The sequence below is a fragment of the Tenrec ecaudatus genome, chromosome 10 (assembly GCF_050624435.1).
Source record: "Tenrec ecaudatus isolate mTenEca1 chromosome 10, mTenEca1.hap1, whole genome shotgun sequence".
Classification (NCBI taxonomy): Eukaryota; Metazoa; Chordata; class Mammalia; order Afrosoricida; family Tenrecidae; genus Tenrec; species Tenrec ecaudatus.
Genome location: NC_134539.1, coordinates 17,747,476 through 17,760,502, shown reverse-complemented (window position 1 = coordinate 17,760,502; position 13,027 = coordinate 17,747,476). Strand labels below are relative to the sequence as shown.

At 43.2% G+C, this 13,027-nt stretch overlaps 1 protein-coding gene across 1 annotated transcript in view; it reads right to left on the bottom strand.

The window, feature by feature from the left end:
• The window catches only part of SH3GL2 (SH3 domain containing GRB2 like 2, endophilin A1), a 36,338-nt gene extending 33,372 nt beyond the window's left edge, over positions 1 to 2,966 (bottom strand). The window contains exon 1 of the mRNA XM_075558923.1: positions 2,886 to 2,966. Within this exon, the coding sequence (XP_075415038.1) occupies positions 2,886 to 2,894 (9 nt within the window). The 5' untranslated portion in view covers positions 2,895 to 2,966. The remainder of the gene's footprint in view (positions 1 to 2,885) is intronic.
• Between the last annotated feature and the right edge of the window lie 10,061 nt (positions 2,967 to 13,027).

The window sequence follows — 13,027 nt, the reverse complement described above, 5'->3', positions numbered from 1 at the left end:
ATGGCTTTAAACAGTGGCTGCAACGGTGGGTGCCCATGTAGGACCAGGTAGTGGTTAGTTCTACTGGACATAGGGTCCTTATGTGAGTCAGACAATAACCAACAATGAACAGCAATAATACCCATTCTTGTGTACTTCTTAGACTGCCACTGATTTATTATAACTAATCTATCCTGGGATGGGGGTGGAGAGCCCTTTGGGAAGCTGGTTATAAGAGTTGAGATGGTAAAATAATGAGCTGGCATACCCAAACGTGGATATGTTTTTAGGAAATAAAAGTGCCCCTGTAGGGAACAGGGTTTTTGAAAAGACTAAAATGATAGCATTACAATCTTCTCGTCTTTCCCCTCTAATTTTACCAACAACACACAACACTTGGGAGTCAAGATGTTCCTTGCTCCCCATCAAATTTGTCATTTACAACCTGGGGTAGAGAGAAAAACCATTACTCGCCTCCCTTGCGCATTGTAACGTTTCTCCACCTCACGGGGAGGCCACACAACGGTTGCGTAGATTCCAACCCCAGGTGCCTTTGGGCGTGTCGAAGGAGAAATGTGCTCCACAGGGCCAAGTTGTCAAAAGGTGGTCATCAGGCCTTTCTTGCAAGGTCCCTCTGCATGGACTCTAACCTCCAACTGAAGCATATTAACTGCTAACTCAGGAAAGGCCATCACTGGCCTATTGCCCATATTCAGGTTTTTAAGTGGTGGGGAAAAATTCAAAAGAAGAATCTTATGGCACACAATAATCACATAAAATTCAAGTTCCCATGTCCTTGTATCACGTGACAGGGACATAGCGATGCTCTTAGAGTGAACTGTCAGTTGCTGCTTTCACATCTCAGTCACAGAGTTAACTGGTGTCTGCAGAACCCCGGGTGTCTGGGCCACAAAGCCTCAAACACTCAGAGGTCAAAAGCTGCCAACCCCTGTGCTACGGGGTAGTTTCACCAAGGCTTGCCATCTGACTCAGTGATGATGCTCATTGTTTCACTACCTAGTTCAGTCCTTAGAAAACGCCAAACGATCAATGAAAGGCACTCAAACGCGTAGGACGAGGCTACTGCTCCCACAAATACACACGGCCTCTCTGCCCTGGAGTAACTACAGCTTAGTCTTCTTTACTTCCATGGAGGCGTAAAGCGCTTGACCTTCCTTGTAGCGCAAGGGGAACACTGAGGGTAAGAATGTGTCCTAGGAGATAGCACACTACGGTAAGCAACCTGGAGTTACAAACAAAGTCGGACTCACACACAACTAGCACTTGACCTTTTAACACTACAGGAATTTGCCCTGAGTCTGAAAAGATTGAACACCAACTGCTATTGGCAACAGATTCTTCATCAAAACCACCTTCACTTGCTACATGTGCAGTTTTTAATCACTGAAAATCTCAAACTCACTGCCACTGAGTCAACTTCTACTCTGTGACCATACAGGACAGAGGAGTTGTCCTGTGGGTGTCTGAGACTACAAATCTCTGCAGGAGTCGAAAGCCTTTTCTTCTTACAAAGTGGCTGGTGGTTTCAAAGTGCTGATCTTGTGACTAACAGCCCAATGTGCGACCCACCATGGCTCCTTTTGCACCACAGTAAGGCTAACTAAACACGACGCAACTGTTCCACTTACCTACAAACACAACTTCATGACTCTTAGCAACTGACCCCATTTATAAAGTGGAGGCTTTCTGTGTATTGGATATTGTAATTGAGAAGCAGTAGCAGTGTTTAAGAAAATGTGTTGATGTCCAGTCAACTACAATGCATGTCAAAGCAATGTCCAATCAACTCCAGAGCACGTTAATGCAATGTATAACAGAACAAAATGTTGCCAGGTCCTGTGCCATCTATCTTCCTGATATGCTGGAAACCACTGCTGAGGTCAGTGTGTCCATCTAGCTCATTAAGGCTAGCCCTTGCTTTCACTGACCCTCTGTTATCCACCATGCTTTTTTATACTGGTTGCTCTTTCCTGATGAAGTAAGAGAGCTAAACGTTTTGCCATCCGACTTCCAATGAGGATGATGATCGTATTCCTTCTAAGCTTGATTTGTTGGTGCGTGTGGCAGTCTAGTTCAGGGCAGTGGTCACCAAAAACACATAGATTATCTAAGCATTCACTTGGATACAATGTAACTTACATGGTTATGTAAAATAATGCTAAAAATATCATAAACAACACCAAGATATTTTCAAATTCTGGATTTTTCCACCACCGAGGTCAAGAAAACATAATTATTAAGAATAATTATTAGACACCCCCTTACGGTGCAGAGAATTCCAAGCTGGAACAGCTAAGTTAACAAGGCACAGAGACACGAGCAAAGCAGCACCCAGGGAGAGTTTGCCTGGCAGTGAGATGCAGGCTAGGCTGTCGCAACCGTGTGTTGTAATAGCTCCCTGCAATCTCGGAAGAGTTGCATGCGTCGGTCTCAATCTTCCTTTCTGTAAAGCTGTTACTTTTTATACTCAGAAAGCCCGATTAATGAGCAGTGTGCTTAAAAGCAAACGCTAATAAGGCCCATAATAAGGCCCTAAGCCGAAAATGTCCCCGTGCAACTCTTTTGTTGACTCTTCTTTAATGAATAATAAGTAAGAAAACTTTTGTAAGCAAGTTTTTAAAGGAAATTTGTTTTCACAGTACTTTAGAGAAAGCAGAATTCTCATCTTATTTGGGCGCTCACACTTGTCATGATTCTACACTGTCTTGTGGCAATAATTCCCATGTTCTCTTTAACTAACCTATCCATGAAGATATTCAAGGGCATGGCAGACACTCAAAGGTGCACTTGAGGATAAGTAGCTCTGCCCTTGAGCTGCTTAACCAGGACCTCTTTGTACGGAGGACAAGTTCCTGTCCAGAGAACTCCAGGTGGAGTAGACTTACCCTTTCCATTTCTTTGAAGTCATCGTCTAACTTGGTTCCTTCAGCTCCCCCAACCTTCTCACTCACTTTCTGTTGAGAAAAATGCCAAACATAGGAGAATTATTATAAATATTCTTTGAAAAGGGTACATTAAATGTTTCGAGCATTTTCACAAGCATCCTAGAAGAGCAACCCCTGACCACTAGACAAGGACTGAAGTACACAGCCCCACATTCACAGCAGGGAGCCCTGACTCATGGTATAAACAACTCACCAAAGGTGACATAGCCGATATGTGATGAGGCGAGGAGGCAAACCTCTATCTTGCGACTTGTTCTACCCCGGGGCCCTTTCTATTATACACATCACCATATAATGTCCTAATATCATTTCCTTTTCAAAAGTTCAGCGCATCATACAATACTAATTTCACATTGATAATGGATATAAAAATGCTACCTAGGTAGAAAATTGCTACTTCTTCAACCTATTCCTCAATGGGCTATTCAACAGATAATCACTGCCATCTATCAAACTGGTTTTAAAAACCCCCAAAAAACCCAGCCAGCTACATTGTTATATAAAATGACTCAAATAATAAGTCTCATAAAGTTTCCTATAGCTATACAAACATATCCTTATACACATGAGATGAATTATAAGGAAAATCACCCAGGTGATTTCTATGAGACCAACTCATTTTCAATGATCATACATTATATATAATCATGATCTACAATAAGCAAATGGTCATTTTTCTAGATATAAAATTAATGTTCACAGAAAACTAGATATATTAGTTTTCTAATCCTAAAACAAAAAATCCAACTTTTATTTTAATAAATGTGTATGATGGGATCAGAAAACAAACACTTCTGTTTCATTAAACAGAGGAATAGAGCAAGAAAGCCAAACTCACTGTCATTGGTCCTGATCCTATAGGATAGAACAGAACAGTTCCTGTGAGTTTCCAAGACCAATTCTTTCCCGGAGTAGAAAGCTTTTATTTCTCCAGAGCAGCTGGTGGTTTCAAATTGCTGACTTTGTGGTCGGCAGCTCAACCCATATCCAACCACTACTGACAGGAATAGGAACTACCAATGGACACGGAACTTCATTCTTCCACCTAAATGTACAGATATTTAGATACTTTTCACTGTATTGAAATATGATATGCCATGTCCTTCCCTTGCTGTCTGGTTAAGGGTCCTTGCATGGGAGCCTCACCATGGCCAAAGCTGGAACTCGGTAACAGATTGATACAGCTATTGTATGAGGCTCCCCTCCTTCTGAAGCAGTGCTTGGCACCTCCCTCTGTCTCCTGACCATGGCTGAGATGTCTGTGTCTGTCTCTGTCTCTCTCTCTCCTCCCTGTTGATAGCTGCAGAAGTAATAGGATGTGCTGAAAGGACAGCAGGTGACGGCTGCCTTTACTTTTGGCTTGGCAATCAAGCACACTGAGTTGTTAAAAATGAATGAATAAATGACACAATAAATATACAGACCTGTATCTGAACCTAAAAGGCGTGCCAAAAAATCCTAGTTTTCTCTCTCCAGTAAAGTGTGTATCTGCTTACAGTATCCTAGCTTCCCCCATCTGTTAACTGCTGTTTCATACTTGGGACAAGTCCTCTTGGTGTAGTGGTCACTTGCTGGGCAGCTAACTTTAAGGTAAGCAGTTTGAAACCACCAGCCACCCCACAGAAGAAAGACGGTGCTTTTTCCTGCTATAATGAAACCCACAGGGCCAGTTCTACCCTGTCCTATAGGGCCACTGTGCGCTGGAATTGACTTGCTAGCAGGGAGTTTGGTTTTTCATATTGAGAGAGGAATCAAGTGATTTCCATTAACATAATACAAACAAAGGACAACAACTGTAAGTGAATAGGTAATAAAAACAATATGACTACTTCTAATTTAAATAGGCACATACTTTCACTTTCGATGCATCATGTGCTCTTGGTAGTCCACAGAACTACAAAGAGAAGGAGTGGAGATGGCAATACTGCAGAAGGGAAAGCATGGCACTTCTTACATTATCTGTCCACGGTAGTGGGCTGAATGTAATTTTCAGAGACTAAGCACTAAGCTTCTTGGTATTTGCACCAAGGCTTTGGAGAGCTGTCCATGGTGCTGGCCCTTTCTGCGTGGAACTCCATGAGATTCCCATGGCCAGGTTGGATGTGCAGCCTGGACTCTTGTTCCCTGACATCACTGTTTTCCCTAAACCAGGGCCCCGAGTGGTGCGAATGTCACCTTCATCAGCATCATGTGCAGGCCCAGGCTCTGTCCGACAGCAATTCCACCTTAAACAATGTCTCTCCAACTGTGAGCTGCCCCAGCAATTGAATTCCCTGACTGCATTCTTAAGGAGAGAAGGGAAAAAATAAATTGACATGCCAGAAAGAGCAGGAGGTAGAATTCTGATGAGAACTTAATGGATTTCTAAGTACCAGGGACTTGTCTGGTTGAAGTTGCAGAAAATCAGAGACGAGGGAGTCCTAAAGCTTCTTCTGGTCATGAGGCAGATCACCGAGGAGGTAAAATCCAATGCCGCACTGATGCCCTCCCACGCTGCTCAGACACCACAGGTTTAAGCTGCACGTTAGCCCTACCTATCACTGTCGGCTGACTTGACTGCATCCAATGTGAGGACTCACTACCACCCCCAAGGCCCATGGCTTTCATAAAGGATCACTACAGCTAAAGCCCTCTGATTGCTAAGTTACAGCCTTGGAAACCCAGAATAGGGTTGTTCTGAATGGGCATCAACTTGATGCCTGTGGGTGCGGTTTTTAGGGGTGCATGGGAATGAGACCCATGGCAACATTAAAGAAAACTGGTAACATTGGGTTACTCACATTTTTGGCCACATTCAGAGACTAAAACATGAATTTCTTCAAAAGCACAAGGGCTGGCCTCACATTTTCCATCCTGTGTCACTCAACTGACAGGGATTTCCATTTCCCTCCCTTCACACCCACTAACAACTCGGCACTACAGCAGCTGGCTCGCTGCACCCAACGGGCTCACTCTAGATATTAATATTAATAATTTGGAACTAGTTCAAGTAGTCCACATTAAGTCTATTGGCTCCAACTACTCATATTTGGTATACCAGCACTTGAGTGTCTGTGCATGTCTGTGCATGCGTGTGTATGTGTGTGTGTTTGAGAGAGAGAGAGATTGAGATTAATTTCTGTTTTCTATGAAAACTGATATTGGAGCTGCTGAGGAAAACATTCCATAAACATAACACATGATGCTAGCAGATGCTAGCAATGGTCTATTCAGTTGGATGATAGAAAATTCTCTTATCTAATTAGATTCCTAGAGATAAATAATATTCAAAGTGACATCTACATTGTTCTCTGGGCTATTTTTGCCAAGCCACAAAGGATCTGAATATATCAAGGCACTGCATGAACCAGAGGGACAAATAACAACTGACTCATCCCTCCGGAATTTTTCAAGTTATTTTTTCCTCCCCATCTGTAAATCATGTCCCTACTACTTTCCACAGTGCGCCACACAGAAATGAAGGGGAGGAATACAGATTCCTCAAGCCCCTCTCGCCAAGAAGGAGTTGTGGTTTCATTCTTTAAGCCCATTTATTTAAGAGTAGTTTGCCCTACAATTTTCCAGTAAGATGATTCCTTAAACTAAGGTTTCATGGAATTGAATAATTTCTTATGCAGTTTAGACTCACAAATGTGCTTGTAATTTGAAGAACTGAAGCTCTATTTAAGTAAAGACCAGCAAAGGGTATTGGAATTAAAAGCACCAGACATGTGAGTCAAAATACCCCACTATGCCCCACAGTACCACCTGAAAACTTAACCTATTTTCGGCCCAAGAGCTTCGAGGACACCCACGTAGCACAATACTGAGAGTCTGTCTCCTAACCTCATCTGCCATCACATTCTCCGAACTCATGGGACCCTGTACATGGCTGAAGAGAACTGTGCTTCGAAGGGTTTTCAATGACTGATTTCAAAAATTGGGACACTGTTCTTCTCAGGAGCCCGAGAAGACTAGCACCCCAACCTCCTGAGTAGCAGTCAAGTACAAGAACCACCCACACCCGCCAGACACCCCTCCCTGCACTCTCTGTCCTGGGTCAAACTGAAAGATTCGCTTTACCTATCTCGTTATTCTTCTCTGTTCGTCTCACAGAAAGTGCTCAGTATAGATTTCTTGAACAATACACTGTTCTGAATATCAAGGTGACGGTGATTAGTCATTGTGAAGATGGAATATACCACGGCAACGAAGGCTAATTACCCCACCTGGGGCTGATCTTTAAAGAGGGACACATTTCCAAATAAGAAAATAAAAAGATATGACCAACTCCTACTTTAAATAAAATGTTTTAATCTCTAGTCTATGGTGGTATTGCCTCAGGCTTACTATTTTTCTCTAAAGGCCAAATAATAAACACATCACAAGGAATCAGTAACAAGCAACGGCTGTAAGAAATGACCAGTGCCCACCAGAAGGCATGAGGCACTAACTTTCCACAGGGACTCATCCTGCCCCTGTGTTCGCCGTCCACTCTCGCTGCCGGACAGAGATGCTCCGTCTCTAGCTGAAAGTCCAGTTCTTCCTAGCCATCACATTTCATCTGCTAACCACTTTAACAGCCAACTACCAATCCTCCAAATACTCTTTATAAAGGTCTCCTTGAAAGTCGCCTCATCAGGGAAATTCAATCGACCTAAAATCAAAGCCACTCACTTCTTTCACCCCCAAAGCTCTTGTGCCTCCCAGCTTGTTTTTGCTTAGATTTATCACCCAAAATTCATCAGCAGCAGGCGCCCCTGTGGTGCTCTTGGCTAAGCGTTAGCCTGCTAACCCTCAGGTCCATGGCTCAGACTCTGGTCCATGGCTCACTCCTCTGGAGAGAGGCTAGGCTGTCTGTGCCTGCAAAGCTTTCAGTCACAGAAACTCTTTGTAACGCCGCCATGAGTTGAAACCAACTGGTTTGGGGATTTTACTTACCATCAAAGGAGTGTTTGCTGTGCACAGTCAAATGGATTCAAAGTAATAATGAGCCCAGGTGATAGAGCAGAACGGCCCAGCAGAGCTTTCCCAGACAAATGGCCAAGGCTTTCCTCCCATGACCATGCTGGTACATTCAAAACAATCAACCTATCTCACGTGCCACTCAGACTCCTCAGGTTTCCTAACCATCCACAAAATGTGTTGTGCACATTCTCCCTGCTTAACCTAGACCAGTGGTTCTCAACCTGTGGGTCATGACCCCTTTGGGGGTTGAGCCACCTTTTCACAGGGGTTGCCTGATTCAAAGCAGTAGCAAGATGAGAGTTATGAAGTAGCAATGAAAATAATTTTATGATTGGGGTCACGATGACATGAGGAACTCAATGGAAGGGTCGCAGCATTGTTTAGAGACACACAGTATCTCCTGGACAAGCCGTGTGTTGAGTGGGACTGCTAGAGCTCTTTCTTTACTTGCCTGAATGGTAAGATGCTAAAAGGAAGTGTCAATTGTGTTCTTCTTCCCAAACATCTGAGACTGCAATAGCTAAGATTGCCTACAGAGCAGGTATTTAAACATCAGCAAAGACATTTTACCTCAACGGTCATTCTTACGGTTCCCTCAACTCCCCAAAAATGCATGGAATGAAAACCCTGAGATGTGAGTTAGGACTGGTTCTAAATCCCCTCTGAGGCGTCTCCCTGAAAATAAAATACCTTCTTCTCGAGCAGCAGCACACAAACAGTTTTTGAAAATTCAACAAAATATATGATATTTTATATAAGATAGAAAGTTAAAGAACAGTTTATTTAACTGTAACCATTCGACTGTCATCCACCTTACTACTTTTGGTATACTTTCAATAAGCATGAATGCTATATGAGGAGGTACCAAAAAAAACCCCAAAATGATGCTGTTTTTTTGATGTGAGAGGGATGGTGCACTTGGAGTTCATTCCACCACGTCAGACTGTTAATCAATCTTTCTATTTAGAGGTTCTGAAAAGATTGCACAACAGTGCGAGACACAAAAAGGGCTAATCTGTGGCAGACAGGGGACTGGTTTTGCCACTACAACAATTCACCTACACATGCAGCCGTCTCAGTGTATCAGTTTTAGGCAAAAAACTGCATGCACCTTACTCACCTGACCTCACGGCATGCAACTTCTTTTTGTTTATGCAAATGAAGAGGGACATGAAAGGACAGGGATTGGATGATGTAGAAGAGGTAAGATAAATAAATAAATAAATGAGGGTGGTGCTGTCAGCCATCCAAACAGATGAGTTTGAATAATGTTTCCAAAAATGGAATCAGAGATTTGACAACTATATTAAGTATAATTGATAAGGTTGTTTTGTTAAAAAAAATTTTAATTAATTGCCTTGAAAAAATTTTTTGGGGGTGCGTACCCTCTCATATGTCCTTCCTTTAATCCTAGCTATATTATATATGTACATATGTATCAATTTATATGTATACATGCATGTGTGTGTGTATTAACACACACCAAAAAGAAAACAAGTCAACAAACCTATTGCCTTCAAGTTGGAACCACCCCAGGGAGTTTATAACTATCAGCACCGCATTGCATCAGTCCAAATCAGCCAACAAATACACCACTAATAAACTTCAGTCGCTAAATTTGCCTATTGCTATTTCATGTAAGTGGAATCATTTCAATATTTGTCCCTGTGTGGTTGACTTTAATGCATTATTAAACACAACATTACTTGGTGGCCGTGTTCATTAGAAAGCAGCCAGAATCACTACTCCCCGGGGGCACTCCACGCTTTTAGGAAGTCATCAACCATTGATAATAGATAAAAGAAGCCCACACTCTAACTCACCATGCCACTTCTTTAATCATTATTAATTAGCAAGGCATTAAAATGGAAAATTATAAGGGCAGATCTTGAAGACATTGAATAATACCAAGAAAGTGGGAGATTCAAAGTTAGCACAGTATTTCTCGGTATTTGGCTGAATGGAATGAAGCTTACATTTCCAGATGGTGGAGCTCCATGTTCTGAAGGCAGTGTAGACTCACTTTATGGACTATGCGTCTCACACTAGTTCTTCTCAGCTGTCATAAAGTTGGAATGCTTAAATGCCATGATATTTTGAAATGAATTTCAAAGAAAATGCATTCTCCCTATCCAGAAGTTTAAGATTTTCTTAAGAATAAAAGTAAAGGCATTTTCTTAAATCTCAACTGAGCTAGTTCTGTTTGTTACTATCGAGTTGAATTCATATACGGAAGAACAGTGGAGTAGTTCCTCTTACATAATGTAACACTTGTGATTTCCCTCCCAAGAATTCAACAGAATGCAAACCAATTTTTCTTCACTCACTAATGCTAAAAACTTTTAAATGAGTTTGAGTGAGCTAAGAACTTGGCCATTTTCCCAGTCTGCAGCCTATCTCAATTCTTGGCAGTAAGAATACTGAGTCTGCCATGGGCTGCCAGAAGAAAGGACAAGTCTGTCTTGGACGTACCACCAGGACGGCTCTTTAGAAGCACACGGCAACATCCTATTGGAGATGCAGACATTTCTCTGCAGGATGTTCTAATGGTTTCTGACGCATCTGAGGGGGTAAAAGCAATAACTTCCTGACGTTTACTTTTCCCAAAGTGGGAATCTCCTACAGAATATGGCTAATTACTTACATGCAACCCTCAAAGGGAGTTTGGGGAATCTGGGAAGCATCACACTGCACCTCCTGTGTTCATAAACCCTATTACCGAGGGCGTCAGAATTCAGGATTGATGTGTTGCCACCTAACAGCAATAGAAGTTCATTGGCAAGGGATCCTGTTTTCCTCATCTAGAACATAAAATATGTAAGACGCCCAGCTTAACAAATAGCCACGTTTATTCCTCTATTTCTCAGTTCTACCAAATAATCTAATTCTTCATCAGATACAGAGTAAGCAAGGCAGAACACATGCATGGGGGAGGAACACCATCCCATAGGTTCCCCCATCCAGGGCAATGAAACCATTTTACACATGTTCATGGTCCACGGCAATTCGTCACTGAAGGTGAACAAACTCTAAAGAAATGCTTGCTAAAAGCAGAGTCTCAGACTTGGGACCAGAATACTTTAAAATTCTACTTAAAGCCCAGTCATATATTTCCTTGAAGGCAGTGGGAGCAGGAGGGGAAAACCAGAGCTCACAAAGAGTGGCTTCTTCCCCTGGAGGGGCTGGTGGGTTTGAACTGCTGACCTTGTAGTGAACAGCCCGATGTACAGCCCATACTGCCACCAGGCTCCTTACAAACAGGAGTAGATGGCAGTAATTAATGAGCATAGTCACACCTGGCTAATCAATAGTGATGAAGAACCTAATACCAGATGACTCAGCTGATAAAGCAGGCAGCAGTCACCCTGTGCTACCCGGGTTGAAGACTGACTTTCCTGAGGTGCTCTGCTCCCCTTTCTTGCCAACTAGCCTGTGACCATCAATCCACTGCAGTTATCTCTGGGCCTCAGGGGAAATCCTATAGGGGCAGGGTGGGGCTGGATCACAGGCACTCCTGAAATCCCCGACAACCCAAAATTTGATGTGCATTTCCAAGTGCTTCAGTGCTATTTCTAGTACCCGAGGAATGGGGGGAAATGTGAAACTGTGCTGTCCTTTTCCGCCCATTGACTTTCTAGGTTAAGAGTTATTTCAATACAAATCCTCTTAAGAAAAAGACAACAGATCATCTTAAGGGTTACAAACACTAAATAGAATAAACACCAGAGAGCCTACGTTGTGCCAAGGACGGGTAGAGAATCAAATGGCTTCAGGCCAATGAGGCAAATACATGTGAGTAAACACTGAACAGAGGAGCACCACCAGAGCCCAGAATGGAGAATCAAGTCCTGAGAACAAGGGCTTGCGGCACCTGGGGCTCACTGCCTGTGAGCTTATGTAAGCCAAGAGGATAGCCGTGGCTCAGAGAGCACCTCTGCAGGAGCCGCTCAATGATGAAAAACCACCAAGCAACCAACCTCACGTGTGCAGGAAAGCATGCGATTTCAGTGTGCGGCAGCTCACAATGTGGGTAGTCAATGATAAGAAAGGACGGTGCCCAGGCAGGGAGGGACCAAATGGGAGCAGCCTTATAGGGCATGCTAAAGGTCTTTGATTTCTTTACGCCGAATGTTAGCGGTCTCATACACTGAAGCAACATCACCGCAACCCAATTTTAGAATATCCCCATCACTCCAAACGTTTCCTTTTCCTGTCCCACATCAAACCCCACTGATGCTGCTAAGCAGCCACTCTCTACCTTCTGTTTGTATATTATTACATTTTCTCGAAATGCCAAAGACATGAAATCATACTGTATATCTAGTTTTCCATATCTGGCTTCGCTCACTTAGCATAATGCATTTGAGATTCTGTCGTGTGCATCAGTAGTTCTGTTCATTTTTATAGCGGATTAGGTTTTCACTGAATGGTTATATCACATTTTATTTATCCATTTGCCAGTTGATGGGCATTTGGAATGCTTCCAGGTCTGGACAATTATGCATGCCGCTGCTGTGGAGAGTTGTGCACAAATGCATGTACGGCTATGTGGACATGTGCTTTCATTCCTTTGGGTAGCAGCCTCGCAGTGGAACTGCCGGACCGTATGAGGAGCCCTGGTGACATTGTAGGTTACAGGTTGGGCTGCTAACTACAGAGTCAGCAGTGTGAGTGAGTTGATCACCTGCTCGGGAGAGCAAGATGAGGTTTTTCTCCTCCCCCCCCCCCCCTGCAGAGATTTACAGTCTCACGGAACCCCAAGGACAGTTGTCTTCTGTCCTATAAGGTTTTTGTGAGTTGGAATCAACTCAGCTACTAAGCAAAGGGTTGGGGACTGGAGTATCCCCAGAGCGCAGTGTAAGGAAGGCCTGGTGATCTACTGAAACTCAGCCACTGAGAGAACCCTTTGAAGCATCTTCTGGGCTGACATTCATGGATTCCTATGAGTCAGAGTAGACTTGGCAGCAGCTGATTTATGATCCGAGCACACGCCCTTAGATTTTACCCTCCAGTTAATATGGGTCCATTAATCAGTTTAGGCTGATTAGAAGGGTTGGGTTTAACTCGTGAAAGATAAGGCTAGCTTGACCTTTGAACTCTGTGAGTAAGGACAGACTCAGTCAATGCCTAGCACA